General features: G+C 43.0%; 1 protein-coding gene across 1 annotated transcript in view; it reads right to left on the minus strand.

Annotated features, from left to right (window-relative positions):
* The window catches only part of IL12RB2 (interleukin 12 receptor subunit beta 2), an 84,278-nt gene extending 62,839 nt beyond the window's left edge, over window positions 1-21,439 (minus strand). Inside the window, exons 1-4 of the mRNA XM_019919342.3 lie at window positions 21,064-21,439; window positions 9,630-9,741; window positions 7,823-8,110; window positions 854-968 (exon numbers count right to left, since the gene is read on the minus strand). Coding sequence (XP_019774901.1) covers window positions 854-968; window positions 7,823-8,110; window positions 9,630-9,705 — 479 coding nt within the window. The 5' untranslated portion in view covers window positions 9,706-9,741; window positions 21,064-21,439. The remainder of the gene's footprint in view (window positions 1-853; window positions 969-7,822; window positions 8,111-9,629; window positions 9,742-21,063) is intronic.
* Window positions 21,440-21,663: the final 224 nt, after the last annotated feature.

Consider the following 21,663-nt stretch of genomic DNA (forward strand, 5'->3'; position numbering starts at 1 on the left):
TAGCACAAAGGAACAAAATGTTCATATATTTAAAATTCCTCACATTTTTAAGGTCAGTTTTACTACTAGGGGATACACAATGGGAATATTTGTATTCTGTGGTCATAAATAGGACCATACTTCACCCCTCTCTTTTTTTTTTGGTAGGACTGAGACTTTTTGACATTCGTATGGGTGAGTAACCATCTCTACACTGTCTGAATTCCCAAAACCCCGGCTGACATCTTAGCTCCTTAGGACAGATCCAGTCAACCAAAGGATCCATGGCCACCTTGGCATTTACTGCACAGAAATGCCAGATGCTGGTACAGACCAGAACCCTGAGCCCCACTGCCTTTTCCTTATCTCCTACTCACTTAGGCATAGTGCTACCAGCGGGATCTTTGGAGAGGATTACAGAATCAACTCCAAGGAAAAGAATCTCCCAGACTCTCTCTTTTTGTGAACTCTCAGGTCAGGCAAAGGTGCTTTAAAAAGAAACTCCTCCAAGGCAAATGGAATGCTACCACATAAAAGAGTCTATTTATAGACTCTAAGAGTCTATACCGTGACCCTAAGAGTCCACAACTGCAGAAAAGGAAAGGGATATAATGCAGCCAGTTTAATCCTATAGAGCAGGGAAGAACGACTACAACAGGGGCCTTGGATGCCCTGAAGAGAACTCTGAGTTAGTCACACTTTAGATGAATAAACCAGTTTTACTTGATGAACACTAGAATTTTTTTTAAAGTATCTAATTATCTAGAGGTGTTTATTGCTTCTTCCCTCTGGTAAAACTAGAACTGTTCGGTACTTCTAAATGTCATCTAAGAGAAGACCTACCAAAAATCTGTGAAAATACAGTCTCACTCACTGTAAAGTATAGGCAGTATACAGGTGGGTGTCTTGTCCTCTATCCCAGGTGCATCTCACGGTCCCACGTTCTCCCTTCTGTATACAAGATAAGTTTTGAGGCTGTTCTGGAACAACTTTAAAAATAAATAACAAAACCACCTATTTTAAACAGCACACAGGTGATACTTCTATTACATTGTTATTATTTGCCAACAAGATAACAATACTTCCCCTATGTCTCCTATACCCAGAGGAGCTGGGAGCTATTTCAGATCCCATGAAGTTCAAATTTGCCTCCTAGGCATGCATTTCTTCTAATAACCATGGCAATAATAGTGAATATGGATCAAACAATTATTATATGCCAAGTCCTATGCTCAGTGTTTTATGTGTGGTTTTTCTCAATTGGAAATCATAGCAGCTACATCAAGTACCTAAGACTTAGAGATGAAGTATCTTGCCCAAGATTACAAAACGATGAAGTGGCAGAATCAGGTCTCCAGCCCAGGAGTGGCTGACTTGAATCCAAGTCTTTCACCACCATATTTTACTGTTCTCCCTGACAGGTGAACGTTCAGTGCTAGCTCCATTACCCCAGTTGATAATGAGTTTACTTTTTTAGAATGAAGCCCATTCAAATATTAGAAACGTTTAAAACTGAGGGGCTTTCTTTCTCCATTGACCTGAGATTTGTTGCCAAGGCACTTTTACGCACTGGCCCTTAGTCATGCCTTCCTGGGCTGTACCACCTGAATCTAATTTCTGCAGCATCACTTGGAGCACTTAATGAACACGTATAAATTAATTCTTTATGTACACAGACATTGAGAACCTTCCATGGGCTAGGCAGTGTTAGCTGTGGAAATGCAAAGGTGAACAAGGCAGGCATGGTCCCTTCTATCATAAGGTGTGTATTTTTAAATGAAGCCATTTTATAGTCAAAGACAGAACTCAAAGCTACGAGTTTCTCAGATTCAATGGAGATAAGAGAGAATACTCTGTTACTGGGTCATCTCATTCTACCCTAATACTGAGACCCAGATGTAGACAGAGGCTTCCTTTGGGTGAGATAAAACAAGGGTACCACCGAAGCCCTAGACACTGTCTGCTCAGAAAAAAAGAAAGCTGTAATTGATGGAATAAAAGCTTTTTTTGTCCTTAGCACACACCATAGATCTGGGGACAGTAAGTACCCACTGTGTGATCTTGCCCAGATGAGCTTCTCAGAGCTTCAGTTTCTTCATCTATAAAGTGAGTAGAACAATATGTAGCTCATAGAGGTTTGTTTAATGGAATAATAAACTCTTTCTTTTCCTAGGATAATAGACTCATATGTGTATATATAGATATACATATATACATGTATACATTTATATATCTGTATATACAACCGCTTACGACTAATACTATGTTAACTTTTCATTTTATGTACAACTTCTTGTTTATCTTGGAGGTAGTCATTTTCTTGTTTTTCCATTTGTTTAGTTTCCTTATTATTAATATAATTCTAAACTTTCAAGTCAATTATCTGAATCACTGTTCAACATACTCAGAAGCACTGAGAATTCTATTTGTTTCATCTGCTTGGAGACCAGTTTCCGGGAGCCTTGTGAACTTTCCAGTGAGATGGGTTTGCCTCTGTACCTGTACACAGCTATCTTTCTGGAACTGCCAGACCTCAGTGTCCTGGAAATTCCTTCTCTTTTTTTTTTTCCCTGTGTTGGATCTCCTGTTTCTTAGATCCAATGCTTTCTTCTTTCTTGATTTAATTACTTGTGCTGGTGGAGTATATCCTCCAGTGGTTCCCTGGGAAAGGTTGCAGGAGAGGAAATATTTTGAACATGGCTAAAAATGTCATTATTCTACCCTCACACTTGACTGATACTTTGGCTGAGTATAGACTGTGCTTAATGGGGTCTCTTTTCTTTCATTCTTATGGATTCTCAAAGAGATCATAACTTCTGGGAACTTTTAGTTTTTATTTTGGGAAACATTTTTGAATTATTTCTCTGATAATTCTTATCTGTTTTTTTCTTTCTAAAAATCCCTAGTTTCATAGGTTGGACCTTCTTCTCTAATTTTGTATTTTATCTCCTATATTTTAAAACTCTTGATCCTTTTGCTCTAATATGAGGGAAAAAAACCCCTCAGTTTACATTTCTTCCCTCCTATTGAGTTTTTCATTTCCACTTATTTTTTCTGGGGGGGGGATGTTTTTTATTCTGTGAATATTTCCTTTTTATAGCATCCTATTTTTGTTCTACATGCAATATTTGCTTTTAGTTCCTAAGTGTATCAAGGATAGATTTTGTTTCTTAACATTTCTTCTCCCTGAATACATCTGTTTCTTCCACTTTGCTTCTATGCTTTGTTCCACATGTTTGTTTCAGTTTCTGTTCTCCGTGTTAGGCATTTTCCTCAGCTCCTTGTTGTTTTTTTTTTGGCCACCCTGTGTGGCTTGTGGGATCTTAGTTCCCCAACCAGGGATTGAACCCAGGCCCTTGGCAGTGAAAGCGCTGAGTCCTAACCACTGGGCCACCAGGGAATTCCTGGATCCTTGTATTTTTATTCATATATAGGAGGGGGAACACTACATTATAGATTGGAGCTCTGTGGGTATGTCAGTTGAGGGACATTTGTTGACTCTGGGTTTCACTCCAGGATGATCTGACTAGGGTTTCTTAGGAACCTCTATTGCAAATAATTTTAGATATTTCCTCTTAGCCTGGTCTGATTTCCAGAAAAGGATTTTCTAATCTGCCAGGAGGAGGGTACAGGTCTGAAGGGAGCTATATGCCAATGTCCTTTTCATCCTTCTGTTTTTCAGTGCGTACCATCAATCTCAACTGAATGGGCTGAAACTAGCTCAGTGGCCCTCTGATACCAGGCCTCCAGGGCTATGCCAGTGTAGAAAAGCAGCAAGTAACTGGATACATGAAATTGGGAAGGGAATCTGAGAATCTGTTTTTTAAATAGATTTTTCAATTAAAATCTCCCATTTTTATCCCCACTGCTACCCTCACTCCCAGCAGTATATGGTATCACCAATTTCTGTCTGTCTGGGGTGGGAGCTTCTGCATTAAATCAGGTTGCATCTTGAAGTTTCTCACTGCCAGCTGTAGGCTAAGCCAATTATCACTGGCCCACCTGTTTTCCAGCTTCCAAAACTTTGTTGCTGTGTCTCCCCTCCCATTCCTTTTGTCCTTTACGGTTTGTGCCTCTACAAAACTTTTTTTTTTTTTTTTACTGCATCTTGGCTTTATTTCACAAGGAATGAAAGTAAATGCATGTGTTCAAACCAGCATCATTACCCTAACGCTTCATACAGTCTTTTGATGACCAAATGAGATAAAGTACCTGGCACTTTTGCTTAATGAAAAAGTTACTCACCCTCACCTTTACTCCTAAAAGTTTGCAGAGCATCTCATTTTAAAGACCACAGCTCTTACCCACAAATCAAGTCAACTTTCTCGGTGTGAGTTCCCTGGACCATGAAATCAAGGTGTCTACTTCAGCCCAGGACTTGGTTTGGGCAGAGACTGTCTGCCCCAGGAGAAACCAGATGTGATTCTCTTCAATACAAATATATAATAGCCGATGCTAAGGAAAGGTCAGAAATCAAAGTCTCTGAAAATTAAAATGGTTTACCATGTAATGAATTGTTATGCGTATTATGCTTATTATTTTTAAAAGCCCTACTTACTAGGTGAAATAAAAGGTCTTAGAAAAACAGCTTTCAGAAATATCAACAGCTAAACATATATTGAAAACAACTAAGCAAGGATCCATTGTCTTTCATTTATTTCCTTGATTGTCCAAATAGTTTGTGGCCCAATCCTCTGAGGTTAGGTAGAGCACTGGTTGTTTAGTTACCGCACAATTTGGATGAGCTCCAGGCAGCAGAGCAGCACAAGCCCAGGAAGGGGCCAGAAAGAGAAGGCTTAAAGGCCATTTACCCATTCCCAGTTCTGAAGAACCAGTCAACTTTATGACAGGCCCACTCAGAGTATGCAATGGCACTATGGGCTACTGCTTATCACAAAAAAGAAAATGGGCTGCTCACTCCCTCACTAGATAGGTTTAAGCTTACTACACTGGGTTAAACCAACATTCATTGTGTCTTTTCTTGGAATGACTAGCCATACTCAGAAAAAGGTGTTGCTTCCAGTCAGTTCTTCACCTCAAAGGTGCTAAACTTGTTCAAAGAGCAGCCATTTGATAGTGTGGTTACCACCTGAGTATGCTGCACAAGCAACATTCCAGCAGTGTCACCCAACTGAGCTGCACTGGGCAGATACCCCTCACTATCTCCCTAGATCTCCTGATGTTGCAAACTGTCACAGATGTATCCACAACCTCTGGATGGAAAAGTAAACAAATGAGGGCTTCCCTGGTGGCACAGTGGTTGCAAGTCCGCCTGCCGATGCAGGGGACGCGGGTTCGTGCCCCGGTCCGGGAAGATCCCACATGCCGCGGAGCGGCTGGGCCCATGAACCATGGCCGCTGAGCCTGCGCGTCCGGAGCCTGTGCTCCGCGACGGGAGAGGCCACAACAGTGAGAGGCCCGCGTACCGCAAAAAAAAAAAAAAAAAAGTAAACAAATGAAAAGGGGTTACATCACTCTCATGCACCTAAGCAAAGATAGGAAATGGAATGGAATGGCTTAAGGACATCTGCAAAGATACTGACTTTCAAGGCCATTGTTAGCCCCCTAAATAAGAAGAAAACACCTGCAGCACTGTGGACACCTGGAACTGACATCACAGGGCTGAGAATGTCTGATACCAATATGGTATGATGGTCTGTAAGACTGTGAATTACCTGGATGAAATATTCAGGTGTTCTGAGGACAAGGGAGGTGAGGACTAATGGTGTTTTTAAGAAAAAATTTTCATTTTGTCTGTAACCAATGCTTATACTTCCTTTCAAGAGAAACAGGCTCAGCACTTAGCATGCTGCACACATGAAGAAAAGAGTAAAACCGATGGACCTGCAACCCTAGCGCTCATCACTTAAGTGCCTCCTATGTGACCGGTACTAGGTTAAGCACTTTGCATACAAGGTGTCATCTAATCACTACAACCACCTTATGAGGTAGGTGTTAGTATCTTCATCACACAGATGGAGAAACTGAGACTCAGAGAATTGAAATTGTCTAAGAGTCCACTGCTAGTGGCAGTGTTGAGATTCAAAGCCCAGGTACCTTTTACTACACCACAGGCTATCAGAGCTGAGAATACATGACCCATAAGTGGTGTGAACAGGAGCCCCTGATCTGGAAGAGGAGTACAGGACCTAGTTTATGCCTCCGTGCCCACAAATGATCTGCTTAGACGTTTGCTTGGTGTTCTGCTCAATGCTTGTGGCTGACCTCCAGGAAGACCGCCTGGTACCAACCACCTTCTTATAGGTCACAGAGAAGAGGTCCCTAGAAGAGGGAAAGAGACTCTTTCCATCCTGAAGAGTCTCATTGAGCTCTATGTCACTCTCTTTATGAGAGGGACCCTGTCCTCGCATCTTGGTCAGTCAGCCTACTGCAGCAATTCCTCCCACTCTTCTTATGCCTCTCACCTGCCCCTTAGGAGCTTCCCTGGATCCACAGAGGCACAGAGTGCCGTGGGATCGCTCAGGGCCTATGTATGCTCACTGGCTTGCTGGGCTGGGCCTTAGAGGCTGCAGGCTGCAGGCTGCAGGAAGGTGTGCTGTTGGCTCACCCTGTGCACTGTGGCTCAGGCTGCAGACGCCAACTCTGACATCTTAGTTCTTTCTCCCCACGGCTGCGTGGAGGAGCCCACACACAGTGCAAGCAAGCAGTGCGGGGGAGTTGGTGCTCTGTGGGTGAACTCTGACCGATGGCAGACTGTTAACTCTTTCACGTGTCACTCTATTTCTATATGTTCTTTCTGGGGATGTCGCTACTGACCAAGAAACCAGCTGTATCTTCTGTTGATGCCAAGGCCAGCTCAGTCACTTAACCACCTCGTGTTTGCTCTGCTCCTTTTCTAGTTCATTCCCTCACTCTTGCTTCTCTAGAACTGTACAACTCCCCTCCCCCCATGAAGTCTTAGCATGTCAGTTTTGTCTCAGGCAGTTTTCTAGAAAACCCAGGAAAAGATACTAAGTATGACGATAGTTCTCTCAACTTCTGCTAAGTCTGATAACCAGTGGTCAGGAGTGAGGTGGATGGAAGAACTATTTTTTGTGCATTAAGTCAGAGAGAGGAAAAGTGCTCAGCCTTGGGTATCAGCCTGGGCTGCATAAGTCAAAAGAGACATCTCTCTTCTTTTTAGGGGGCAGTGGCTTTGAACAATTCTCATAAGTAAGAAGGAATGAACACTCAGCTGTGGAGAGCCATTTTCCTGCCATTGGAGGCCACGGGCAATAGGTAAATGGTCTTAATGGCCAAAAAGAGGAGCGAAAGAGAGAGGGGAGGAGAGGGGTGGAAAAGAGAGAAGAGAAGGAAGAGGAGACTTACTAAATGTGATCCCAGTTCTATTGATTTCTGGACTTCTTACATTGAGGTGCTCATGTTACTATCAAGATTAAATGTATCCAGGACTTCCCTGGTGGTGCAGTGGTTAAGAATCTGCCTGCCAATGCAGGGGACACAGGTTCGAGCCCTGGTCCGGGAAGATCCCACATGCCGCGGAGCAACTAAGCCCGTGTGCCACAACTACTGAGCCCATGTACCACAATTACTGAAGCCCACGTGCCTAGAGCCTGTGCTCCACAACAAGAGTAGCCACCGCAATGAGAAGCCCGCACATCGCAACGAAGAGTAGCCCCCGGTCGCTACAACTAGAGAAAGCCTGCGTGCAGCAACAAAGACCCAATGCAGCCATAAATAAATAAATTTATATTTAAAAAAAGATTAAATATATCCTTGTGGTGGGAGAAGAAAGAACACTGTCTCCTACTTGGATTTCTGCTTAATCATGACAAATACAAGAAGATCACCAATTTTTAGGAATTCAGGATGGAATGCTCACCACCAACGGAGATCTCTGCCCCACATATTCGAATCTCGTCATTACTGCTACAGGCCAGTTTGCAGACAAACAGGGTTGTACCCAGGGGAAGACCTGTGACTTGCGAGCTGAGGGAATAACCATGCTGAAAATAGATTCTTCTGTCAAACTTGTAGAGGATTAACTTGTTAAAACTGGAGAATTGCAAGCAGCCTTGTTTGGTCTTCAAAGAGCACGAAATGTTGACAGCTGACCCAAGTGAAATTACATGGGAAGGCTGCACAGTCACATCCCCTCTCTTGCACACATCTGCAATAGACACAAATGCAAAAGACATAAGATGGCATATAAGAAACCCATTGCAAGATGGAGGGTTTGTGTAATTCCCCAAAGCTGGATAAAACTAACCCTGTCAAATGATGGAAATATACATAAGCTACATTGCTCTGGCTGTATTGGTGAAGCACAATGAGGAGAGAAGGCAAACATATTGAAGGCTAACTGTATTTGAATTAAAATGTACATCCTTCTCAAAACAGTAATACTATAACCAGAACTATAAATAGGAAAGTGGTGAGAAAATAGGGTTGGAAGAACATTCAGGAGCACAGTTCTAGGAAAAACCAATCTCTCTTTTATGCAAATTATTCACCAGACTACTAAAAATCACTTCCCAGAATAAATCACATTTGTTTCCATCCCCACTTATGATTTATAACACTTACTTCAATACTCATACCAAAATGATGAACAAGCTATTAGAAATGTTTAAAAGGCTATTACAAATGTTAAAGGGAAGATTTGGGAATAATTCCCTCTCTTGCTATATTAGAGGTCTAAAGTATGTGTAATCTATTATTTTATAACAAAGAGAAAATATTTAGGGGCTCTGTATGTGTAGTTTGCATCAAGGATGGAAATCAAGTCTTACCATGGTATTCCTTCAAGATGTAAGACCCTAGGTAGGATGAACCATTGCCCAATACAGCTAATACGAAATCACATTAATGTATTCTTCTTTTAAAAAGAGTTCTCCATATTATTTTCTATATGCCAGGTCCCACAATAAACTCTTAAAGAGAGGTCATTCTTACTCTCCAGGAGGTTTTGTATATGTAGATACGACAACTAATCAGAAATTAGCAGTTTTGGGTAGTACTCACTACTGCTGATGAAAAAAAGAAAAAAACCCTCAGAAGGTTTTTTTCAAGGTTATAGACTCACCTTGAATTTTTAGATGTGATATAAAGCCTCCACTGAAAGCCTTTTTTGGTAATTATCAGATTGCTTGGATCAACTACCATAAACAAATTGGTAAAAAAGTTATTCAAATCAAATAAAGGAAATACTGAATTCTGAAAAGTTTCCATTTTTATTTTCAGAACTAAGTCTCTTTCTCTCTCTAATCTTACTTATATTTTTGTTTTCTGTTTCTTTGATCCTAAGGGGCCAGAAAGTAAAAAATAAGATGCCAATAAAAACAGCAAAGAAAATGCCAGCCATTATTTTTTTAGCAGAGCTGAACCATCCATGAATACCCTCTGTTAAAATGCACTATAATGTAAAACATTCATTCATGATGCCTAGCTTGATACCTAGTCATTTTGTTAAGAGGAAAAGATATCATTGGACTCTTAATCATTAGTATTAATGAAATAAAATACATATTAGTAACAGACATAGAACCAGACTTATCCACTTAAACTTGACAGAAGATTGACTACAAAAGACCAACTACCAGAACATTTACCACAAATGCATATTTCATCTATAACTGAGAATTTAAACCAAAAATCCCTCCACAGATTAGATTACAGAAATATCTTACCTATTTTTGCTTTAACTAACAGCCACACGATGATAAAAATAAGTGCCAATGGGCACCCGTTAACTGTATGTACCATGGACAGTCAACTCTGGAATACACCTCTGTATTTTTCCTTGTAAAAGAACACAAATTCATTCATGTTAAATACATTCACAAAATACCAGAACCAATACTATTCAGAGGGCTTAAAATGCCCCTTTAATTTTCTTCACGTTGTTAAGATTTTTTTTTTTTTAATGAAGTTTACCTTTAAAACTAGTAAACTGAAAATCTTAGCCACCTCTAACCCCCATGTCCTTTAAGCTTCTTGGGGTCAGCAAAGGGTGGGGGAAGAGATCTGGCCTTTGGAGTCCTTTAGAACTGGTTTAAATACTTTTGAGACTATTGGGCAAGTTACTTAACCTTCTGAGCTTCAGTCTCACACAAAACTTTTTTCTTCCAAACAGGGCTGCATCATCATAGTCAAACGCAGTAGTATTAAATTCCAAGAGTAGTGAGAATTTCTTTCTTTTTTTTTAATTTTTAAAATTTAAAGTCTTTTACTGAATTTGTTACAATATTGCTTCTGTTTTATGTTTTGGTTTTTTGGCCGCAAGGCATGTGGGATCTTAGCTCCCTGACCAGAGATGGAACCCACACCCCCTACTTTGGAAGGTGAAGTCTTAGCCACTGGACCACCAGGGAAGCTCCAGTAGTGAGAATTTCTGATCTAGTTATGTGCTTCTGGAAGTAACAGGAGATTAAAAAGTGGCTCATAGGCCCGTAAGCCATGGCCGCTGAGCCTGCGCATCCGGAGCCTGTGCTCCGCAACGGGAGAGGCCACAGCGGTGAGAGGCCCACGTACCACACACACACACACACACACACACACAAATAATAATAATAATTTAAAAAAAGTGGCTCATAACCACACACACCCCGGCCCCCCCCCCACCAAGAATTTAGTAAAAGATTGATCTCTTTGGCAGTAAGAAAAGAATTCCAAGGGTTCTTAGGGGGCTGTTTGGGTTTTCTATAGAAGTTCAATTTTGTTTGTTTGCTTGTTAATTCATTATTTATTTATTTTACTGAGTATTTTTACCTTGAATGATTTGGAAAACGCAAGCTGGTGATTTCTGTTTGTTTCCAAGTTTAAACTTAAGGAATGGCTTTAGCAAATCCCTAAATTCTATTAAAGGTGGGCCAGAAATTCACGAAGCAGGCTGAAAAGCTGTGTGATGTTGGGCCACTGGCAACCAGCCAATGCAAATGTTCACCTCACATTCCCATACCTAGAAATGGGCCAGAACGTACTGGAGAGCCTCAGAAAAATTAACTTATTCATTCAACAGTGATGGCTACCTTTCATCTGCCAGGCACCGTGTTAAGTGCTAGAGATACAACAGTCCTGCCCTAGTGGGCTTCTAGAAAGTGTCCACTTGTTCTTTCCTTTTTTGCGGTACACAGGCCTCTCACTGTTGTGGCCTCCCCCGTTGCGGAGCACAGGCTCCAGACACGCAGGCTCAGCGGCCATGGCTCACGGGCCCAGCCACTCCGCGGCATATGGGATCTTCCTGGACCAGGGCACGAACCTGCGTCCCCTGCATCGGCAGGCGGACTCTCAGCCACTGCGCCACCAGGGAAGCCCCACCTGCTCTTTTGACTCCTCTGCCTCTAACCCAATCATCACTCAGGGTAGCCCCCAGATAATATCAGCATCTTTTCAATAGTCTTTGCTGGTGGCTCTTCCTCCTCCTCCTGACTGTTAAGTCTTGGAGGACCTCAGTGTACTCAAGACATTTTTGTCTCTATTTCTAGTCTCTCCCGAGGGATCTCCTCTGGTCACCTGGCTCTAGATACCATCTGTATGCTAAAGACTCTCCGATGCTTATCTTCAACTCAGACATTGCTCTGAGCTCTAGTCTCATACGTATGTCTCCTTGGCATCACTTCTTGGACATCTAAGAGACTGCTCAATATTAACATATTCAAATTGAATTTTTGGTCTCCCTTCTCCAAACTGGTTCTTCCTCCAGCCTTTTCTACCTCCGTGAATAATATTTTTATCCCCTGAATTGCTCAAAAACCTAGACGTCATCCTCGATTCCACCCTCTCTCTCATGCCCCACAGCCAAACCATCACTAAGTCCTGTCAATTTTATCTCCTGAATACATCACAGATCAGTCCACTTCTCTCCATTTCTACCATCCTCACCCCAGTCCAAACCACTGTCCTCTCTCCCCTAGATGACTGCAGTAGCTCCTTAATGTGCCTCTCCATCCATCTTTGCCCCTTTCTAAGTCATTTTCACATAGCTGACTACCTTTTAAAAAAAAACATACATCAGATTATGTTACCTGCTTCATATCACCTCTATTTAAAACCCGTCAACAGGGCTTCCCTGGTGGTGCAGTGGTTGAGAGTCCGCCTGCTGATGCAGGGGACACGGGTTCGTGCCCCGGTCCGGGAAGATCCCACATGCCGCGGAGCGGCTGGGACCGTGAGCCATGGCTGCTGAGCCTGCGCGTCCGGAGCCTGTGCTCTGCAACGGGAGAGGCCACAACAGCGAGAGGCCCGCGTACCGCAAAAAAAAAAAAACAAGCAAAAAAACATCAACAGGTCCCCATTGCTGTTAGAAAAAAAATCCCAAGTCCTTACCATACATGAGTCTCTCAGCCACTGCATGGCTTCATGTCTCCTATCTTGCCACCATCATTTGCTCTACGTTTTTGCCTTGCCAGCTCTGCTTCATTCACACTGGCCTTCAGACTGTTCCTTGAACAAGACATGCCCTTTGCTGCTCCGGGGACTCTGCGCTTTTCATTTCCTCTGCTAGAATCCTCTTCCCCTGGCTCTTCTTAGTGGCTGACTGGCTTACATCTCTCAGACCTCAGATCATGTGTCACTTCCTCAGAGAGCCCCTCCCTGACCACTCAGCCAAAGTGGTCTTGGCCATCTCCTTTCTACTCATCACCTTATTTACTTCATGATACAATCTGTAACTATCTTGTTTATTTGATTGTTGTATTTGTCATCTGCCTTTGTGCTAGAGTTTAGGCCACCATGAGAGCAGGAACTCTGACTGTCTTGCTCACTGCCGTATGCGAGCACTTGGCATTGGGAAAGAGTACTCAATATGTCTTTATTGAACGAGAGAAGGGAATGGAGGGGCTATAGACAATTCCCTATAAACGTCCCTGTGGTAGGCAGCATAATGGCCCACCAAAGATGTCCATGCCCTAATCCCCAGACCTGTGAATATATTATGTTGCACGACAAAGGGACTTTGGAGATGTGACTAAAGTTAGGGACCTTGAGGGGAGGAGGTTATCCTGGACACCCAGATGGGCCCGATCTAATTATGCGAGTCCCTAAAAGTGGGTGAGGGAGGCAGAAGGGTCGGTCAGACAGCTGTAGAGCGAGGACTGTGCAGCTGCCTTTGAAGATGGAGGGAGGGGGTTATGGGCCAAGGAAGGTGGTGCCTCTGAAATCTGGAGATGACCCTCAGCTCACAGATACTGTAAAATGTATTCTCTGGGTCTTGGTTTAAAATGTTTGAGAAACACTGATCTAAATTGAAATCCAACAGTTTTGCTCTCTCTAAATCATGAAGGCCCAAGTCATGGCACACAATGGCTTCTGTGAGCTAATTCCTGTCTTCATTACCAGCCACATCCACCACTGTTGACACTGTTGTCCAGTAACACTGAGCTGCACATCCCATGCCAATACATGCTTCTGTGTCTTTGTTCATGCTATTCTCTTACATTTCCACTGTTCTTAGACTGGCTAAGTCTTTTTTTTTTAGTGAATGGTATTTTTTTTTAATTTATTTAATTTATTTTTGGCTGTGTTGGGTCTTTGTTGCTGTATCCGGGCTTTTCACTAGTTGAGGCGAGCAGGGACAACTCTTTGCTGCGGTGCACAGGCTTCTCACTGCGGTGGCTTCTCTTGTTGCAGAGCACGGGCTCTAGGAGCGCAGGCTCTAGAGCGCAGGCTCAGTAGTTGTGGCGCACGGGCTTAGTTGCTCCGCGGCATGTGGGATCTTCCTGGACCAGGGCTTGAACCCATGTCCCCTGCACTGGCAGGCGGATTCTTAACCACTGCACCACCAGGGAAGCCCCAGATTGGCTAAGTCTTACTCATCCATCCCAACTCAGCTCAGGCACCTTCTATTCAGTCATTTATTCAACAAATATATATTTAGCCATTGCTATGTGCCAAGGACTTGGGAGAGAGTGGAGAAAAAGACAGACAAGGTTTTAGGTCTCATGGAACCAACATTCTGGAGAAGGTAGACAAAAGACAAATAAATAACAAACAAATACCTTCAGATAATGACGAAAGAATAAGAGAGGCTAAGGGGAGAGAGAACCCGAGGAGGAGAGAAGCCAGTCAATGAAGGTGTTTCTAGGAGGTGAAACTTGAGCTGAGATTGGCACAGGCCAGACAAAGACTCAAAAAGACTTCCTGACAGAATAAAGGTTGAGTGCAAAGCCTGGAGGCAAAGGAACAAGCTTGCCGTGGTTGAGGCATAGAAATAAGGTCAGGGTAGCTGGGGAAAGTGACTCTGGGGAGAATGGTATGAAATGAAATTTGAGAAGAAGGTAGGAGCCAGATGTACCATGGGCTTGTTTGCCATGGAAGAGAGCCTGGATTTTACTCTCCAATCTATGGGAAACCATTGGTATATCATTAGAGGGTTTATTTATTTATTTAGCTGGGTTTTAACTAGGGTATCACAAGATATGAATTACATTAAACACACACACAAATACAAAAGCAAACAAACAGAAAAACTAGTCTTGGCTCTGTGTATGGAGGCTGGAGTAGAAGCAAGCAGACCAGTTAGGAAGCACCTGGGGAGGCCCAGGTAGGAAGTGATGGTGATGTGGACCACAGTGATAGCAGCAGAGATGGAAAGAAGTAGCCAGATCTTAGCCTTATTGATGTCTTCAGGTAGACTGAAGCCTCCTACTAGTATCTTCATAGCATCCTGGCATCCTCCTATCTTAGCACCTGTTGTATTAAATAGGACTAATTTCTTCTGGTATCGGCTTGTCTCCTCCATTAGCTTGCAAGTTCCTCATGGGCAGAGGCCACAATCCGTGGCACATAAAAGGCATGTGCTGAACTGAATGAAATTTAAATGGTTTTTCTGTTTTTTACTTCTGGTTTAGTTTAATATAACTACAATACATTAAAAGTACATTAAATCTTATTCTGCTACATGGTGTTCGACATCATTAATAAGTCTTTTTTTATTGTAGCTACCTTAGTTTAGTTTAAAATTCGTTAGTTTTCATTAAGCCTTGGAATATTCTGGCATAAAGGAAATTATGGATTGAATTAGAAGATAACTGAATGAACAGATATATAGGGATTAAATAGGTTTCTGCTTCTTAACTGCAAAGGGTATCTACAGGGTATCTTTCAATGTGCCTTGCAACTTATGAAGCAATAACATTCTCCAAATATTCAACAGTAAAACATTACTTGGTTATTATAAGAATTTTAAAAATGTATATATCTGAAATATGTACATATATGATAGATATATACACACACCTATATATGAAATAGGCAAAATAGAGGATAAATTTGAGTTTATATAGTACATTGATTCAAACACAAACATGCTCATTTCCTCTGAATGACCAGATAAAATAGCTGCTTCATTTATAAGAAACTCAGAACCCCAAAGACCTTCAAGTAAATGAGGTATCTTCCAATAAAATGAAACCTCCTATCAACTGTAAACATCCTTCATACAGCCTGCCTGGAGGGTCAATATTAAAACTACAACTCTGTCTTGAATCAGAAAATCAAAAAGTGTGCTATGTCACTGACTCATCACTCAAGTGGTGACAATTTCCAGACAGTGAAAACAACATCTCAATGAGGGGGGCGGGGACCAGCCAGAAATAAAGCAACTGGCAGGAGGGCAGAGACAATTCCCCCTCAGTGAGCCTCTCTTTCCCCACTGCTCCAAGAAGCACAAAATAAAGAGCTAAAATCATATTTGACTAGGCTAGGAAAAACCCTTACCACAGGTGGTAATTTCATGTAGGCTAGAACTCTTCCTACTTCCACATCACTTTTCTTCTGTAGCACCATAGTAAGCTCAAGGGGCAGCATGGTATTGTGGAAAAGAAAAAGGCTAGTGAATCTCAGTTCTACTGTGTGCTGTTAACTGTCAGGGGGCCATTTCCTCATTCATGCAATGAGTTCAGGAATACCTACCTAGACAAAGTTACTAGGAGGATGAATATGCCAGTGTCATGGACCCATGAGAATACCTAGCACAGGGTAGGCACTCCACTGAGGCTAGCTCCCATTTTCCCTTCTGGGTCCAGCTTTTGTATCTCTTTTCTAAATCGTTTACGACTTTCAACGTATTGGAATTGTATGTTTTGTTAGACTAGGTAAAAGGTCATATGTTAGGCAGTCTTAGCCGTGGCTATCAAAGAATTTAATAACTCAGAGGAGGAAGGAACCTCAAAGGTTAGCCAATAATTACCATGTCCTACTGCTCCTTTCCCCTCCCAAAAGCTGACATTTGAGTCTGGGCCACCAGAGAACAACCAAGTGATTGTTCTGAATGTGCATTAAGGCTGTCTGCCTTATAAATCCATGCCGTTAATTACCCAGGTGACGCAATGAGGCAGGGTACAAAATCATTCTCTTCTGCCAGCAAAGCTACTGACAGACATATCTTACTGGTGGCAGATCAGTACAGAGACAACACTTTGGAATGTATTCTACATTCCTCATTTTTTTTTTTTTTTTTTTTTTTTGCGGTACGCGGGCCTCTCACTGCTGCGGCCCCTCCCGTTGCGGCGGAGCACAGGCTCCGGACGCGCAGACTCAGCGGCCATGGCTCACGGGCCCAGCCGCTCCGCGGCATGTGGGATCTTCCCGGACCGGGGCACGAACCCCTGTCCCCTGCGTCGGCAGGTGGACTCCCAACCACTGCGCCACCAGGGAAGCCCTACATTCCTCATTTTATATACAGATAAACTGAGCCCTAGAGAAAACAAGGGACTTGCCAAAGGTCCAAAGGTCACATTAATAGCAGAATCCAGATCAGAACGGAGGTGTCCCAATTTCCAATCCAAGATTACTTCTAGCAGGTAAGATTGCTTCTGATCAGTTGCAACTATAGCAGCATAAAACTAGAAATAACGCTAATATTAACACTGCCCTTAATACTAATGCTACAGTTTGTTGATCTTTTATTATGTTTGATGTACATTACATACAATCTTTATGATACCCATCTAGTAAAGCACTTACAATGACTAATGCTTTAGTTTTCAGAAGGTTGAATCACCCACCTCCCTCAAAAGAAGATCAAACAATAAAACCCAGTGTACATACAATATGTAACCATCTCTAATGATCTATTCCACTCTGAGGATGGAAGAGGAAAATCAGGTCCACCAAGTAGCTAACTTGCAACTCAGCCACTGGAGCCAACTTCTCTTCCCCATACCTTTCCATGGGCTATGTCATGAAAAAGAAGAGTTTCCTGACCAAAGCATCATCTCCTTTTTGCTTCTGAGTCTACCATTTGTTGAAAAATCGAACAAGCCATAACACGGACAAACCCTGGCCTGCCAGCCTCAGATCATCAAATCACCCCCTTCATAATGTCATGTCAGATGGCTTAAAGGGGAAGGAAAGTAACCACATCAACCCCTTCTGCTTTTTCTTCTCTCTAGCCAACAGTTCCAACCCCCATTACATGAGCCGAATTGGACGCACACCTGTTTTCCTTTCTTATGCAGCTGCTGAGGCTCTCTTGAACCTTCTCTCATCTCACTGGTTAGCATTTGTAGTCCTAATTTTACCCATTTACAGGAACTTTCTTCTCTTGCTTGAATTCAGGAGACTTCTGAAGTTTGGGTCCCTCTCTCTCTCTTTTTTTAAATTTTAGGGTGTTTTCTCCTTTCCCGCTTTATGACCTCTTTATAATTTTTCTTAACAAAGATCCCCTTATGCTTTTTTCCCTTCTTTCCTGTTTTTCTGGAATGTTCTGTCAGACCTGTTCGTCTCTATTTCCAATTCAGATATATCACCCTGGACATAATATACTGGCTCCTGAAATGTTGTGTGTAAACAAATTACATTTAAAATGCATTAGGGAATCTTATCAGGCCCCAACCCCAGAATCATGTGTACTGTGAACTGTCTTATAAATTGACCAAGCATTCCTACAATAGAGCAATAAACAGGAAATAAAGAAAGAAGAAGTAAGAGGTGGATGGAGTCTTGAAGAAACAAGGTACTTTCAGATCAGTTGGTGTTATTTGCTATGTTTTTTCTTTCTTCGATTAGCTTCACAAGGCTACAATTTTCATGGCACTTGTTCAATTAAGTTTCAACAATCCAATCTTCTCTAATTTCACTCTCTGCATCTTTCAATAGCTATAAATAAAATAAGCCATCTCTTGGGCTTCCCTGGTGGCGCAGTGGTTGAGAGTCCGCCTGCCGATGCACGGGACACGGGTTCGTGCCCCGGTCTGGGAAGATCCCACATGCCACGGAGCAGCTGGGCCCGTGAGCCATGGCCACTGAGCCTGCGCGTCCAGAGCCTGTGCTCCGCAACGGGAGAGGCCACAACAGTGAGAGGCCCGCGTACCGCAAAAAAAAATAAAAAATAAGCCATCTCTTACTGAAAAGGATGATATACCGGAAAGAGCCTGGTATTTAGGGCCAGAGGATCATCCTGGGGCCAGGTGTCATCCTGGTTTCTCCACTTCTACCTGTGTCATCATAGTAACATCATCACAAGTAACTCTGAAAAATGGCAATCCACATTTATTGAGAAAATTAGATCTCTTTCACTAACTTTTCTTCCTTAGTTTATTGGAAAGGTCTCTCCTTTGACACATTTAACCTTGAAGTCTCTATTCGTGGACAATGGCATGGGAGTGGCAGGTTTATCCTTGAGTCTTGTAAAATCCTGGCAAGTTTTGTAGCTTCAACCCCTGAGTCTTTTCTTAGTGCTATAAGGCATTAAAAATATTAAAGCACATTACAATTACTTTGTTTTAAGAGTCTTCTCGGAATTTCACAACTATCCTAATATAATTGGAGGCACCCTGGGTGTAGGGGGCAAAGACTAATGATCACCATGCTACAATATTCCTCAAGGTTTCTTCTATAAACTAAAAATTCAACCGAAATCTCGACACTAATAATCCCATATCTCAGCACCTCTGCCTGTTTTACTTAATATTTTCCTTTTACTGCAAAAGGGATGTAAATTAAGATTCTAATCTTAATAATCTTTTATAGGCATTTACTTAGCAATTTATCACAATGCAGAGCATGTGACTGAGTTGTTAACATTTGGTCTTCTACTAAATAAAGTAACTATTGGTATCTCTATTCTGCAGGTGGAGAGATCTGCAAGTTGATCACGCTAATACAGAAAAACCAGAAGTAAATTCAGAATTAGCTAAATTAGAACTACCTTCCATGCTTGAGTTTCCTCAATTGTAAAATAAAAATAAAGATAGCACCAAACTGACGGGATTATTGTGGGAGTTAAATGAGAAGCTCTTAGCAAAGTGCCTGGTATATAGAAAGAGCTCAATAAATACTATCATCCATTATTATTATTTTAAGAAAAAAGATAATATCATTTACTTATCAAGGACATTGTTAGAATTAAGCTAGACAGCCTTGCTTTTTGACCTCTCTCTTGGCCCATTCATCTGGCTCATCACTGAAGAATTAATTTGATTAAAACTAGATCCCATACCTCCTTCATAAAAGGTGACTTCATGCCACTTATAATTTATGACATACTAAGTGTTCTCATAATTATTGTCTTCCTAAACAGTTTTAACTTTTTTGAGGACAGGAACTGAGACTTACGTTTCTTTATATTACAATGACCAGCACAATGTCTTGAACATAACAGATGTTCAATACGTATTTATACTTTAAAAACACATTGTTACCATTAGCAAAGAACACCACCATGTTCCAAGAACAAAGGAAATTGGACAAAGCTTCTTTGGGATTTGGGTTTCTTTCCAGATTAGCCTGCACAAATGTACATGCAGAAGTTGAGAGCAGTGCTGTCAGTGTAATTGCAAAGATGACAAATAATTGGCCAAAGAACAAAGCAGGTACAATTAAAAAAAAAAAGTCCACAATTGAGAAATGATGTACATCTACTGTACTTATAGGATTCTTCTCCCATAAAAATCTCACATTTGCTTTAGAATTTTTTCCACACTATAACTCATTCTAATGTAAGAAAGATTCAAAGCTTGCCAAAATTTGGGAATTTATGTAAGCATCATGACAGTCAAGAAACATGATACATGATAAAAGAATGCTGCAAACTCTTTTAGAGCCTTTTGTGCCCAAGAAAGTGACAGTAATGAATTGAGAATTTCACATTAAAATGGAGGGAAAGAGTATCAGCTCTCAGCCACTAAGGTCCTTTCAGTTATATGCTGGACAGAGAAACAGGGCACTGTACCATTCCTTGTTAATGGGAACCAGAATCTAATGTTTGTTTGCCCAAGTGGAGGTGGATATAATGTTTTGAGTCAGAGGTGCAAAGGCAAGGAGCACAGAGTCTGGAGCCAAAAACCTGTAACTCACTATCTCTGTGAAAGTGTGAAAGTTTCCACATCTGTAAAACGGGAATACTTACAACCAGTTCACTGAGTTTCTAAAGAATTATAGAGGATAACAGTGATACCCAAGGGCCAAGTCCATAGTAGGTGCTCAACGAAGACTTTTATCCACACAGGATATACTCGTAGGGGATTGTAACAGACATTCGGAGTTTTGCCTTGTTCTTTAGAGATACCAGGAAAAAACTTTTTGTATGCATTTGCATTGCTATTCGTAAAACCTGGATCTAATCGCAGGGATACTTAATCTCCTCCAATGTTTGTATTTACTGCCCCTCAACCAAGTGAAAAGAGCCTCTCTAAAGAGACATTTCACAGATGAGAAAAGCGACTGGCCAGGCGGCTCGCCCCAGAGCATTCTGCTAGTGACTAGACAGGTGGGGACTCTGCGTCTACAGAGGCCCCAGGAAAGTGCTGCGGAGAAAGGGACAATTCACCCCCATGCAAGACTAAGTAAGACTCCTCCATATCTTATTCACAAAAAATCCACTTCCGAGCCGCGAGTCACGCCCGTGGGCCTGGCCCCTGACGGGTACCCGCTGCCGTTTCCAGACACCAGCCCTCCCCTCCTCACGTTCCCACCGTTCTGCGAACGCCTTGGAAACTCAATCTGAGCGCCCCTCCGCTCCATCTGGCCAACCGCGACCCGGCACTCTCAAGCGAACGTCCAGCCCACAGTGAGGACCCAGATGAGCAGAGGCCGCCCCCAAATCCCCCTCCCCGGGAGAAGCGAAGCACGAAAGCCGGGGGTCCCAAGCGTCCGCGCCCCACCGATTCCCCAGCCACTCACCGCGCGTCTCCAGCCCGCGGGCCCGCTGCGGGGCGGCGCGGAGCCGATAGCCCGGGTGCTGCGGGACGCACGTGCGGCGCAGGCAGTGTGCGCTCCGGGCTTTCCGGTGCCCGTGCGCGCCCCGCCTGTGACCCCGGGGTGGGCGCTCCGGCGGCGCAGGGGCGCGCGCGGACGTGCGTCGGGCGGCGCCCGGGCCGAGGAGATGGATGTGGCCGTGGTCGTCGGCAGAGGGAAAGCGGCTGCACTGTCAGCTGTCGAAGCGGGCCGGCCAGGGTCCGGTTCCGCTCCTGGCGGGCTATGCCCGTGCCCGTGCCGCCCGGAGCAAGGTAATTACTGCGGCACACGTCGGGTTCCCTTCTATACAAGGAGGGTAGGAAAGCCTCGCTCCTCAGCCGGGGTGGTGAGGTGAATTAAGCACCAGGGTATGAAAAGCACGGCCGAATCATGTTCTCGCCCTTCACCGCCACGGGGAAGCGGCACTTCGTTGACACTCTGTAGAGAACTTTCCTCAGAGACGTTCTTCTGTGCTTGCCCAGCACTTACCACACCCTAGTGCTGCGGTCACCGAAGCGGGCTGTGTGTAAGACTGGGTGTGAGAAG

Source organism: Tursiops truncatus, chromosome 1 (assembly GCF_011762595.2).
Source record: "Tursiops truncatus isolate mTurTru1 chromosome 1, mTurTru1.mat.Y, whole genome shotgun sequence".
Taxonomy (NCBI): domain Eukaryota; kingdom Metazoa; phylum Chordata; class Mammalia; order Artiodactyla; family Delphinidae; genus Tursiops; species Tursiops truncatus.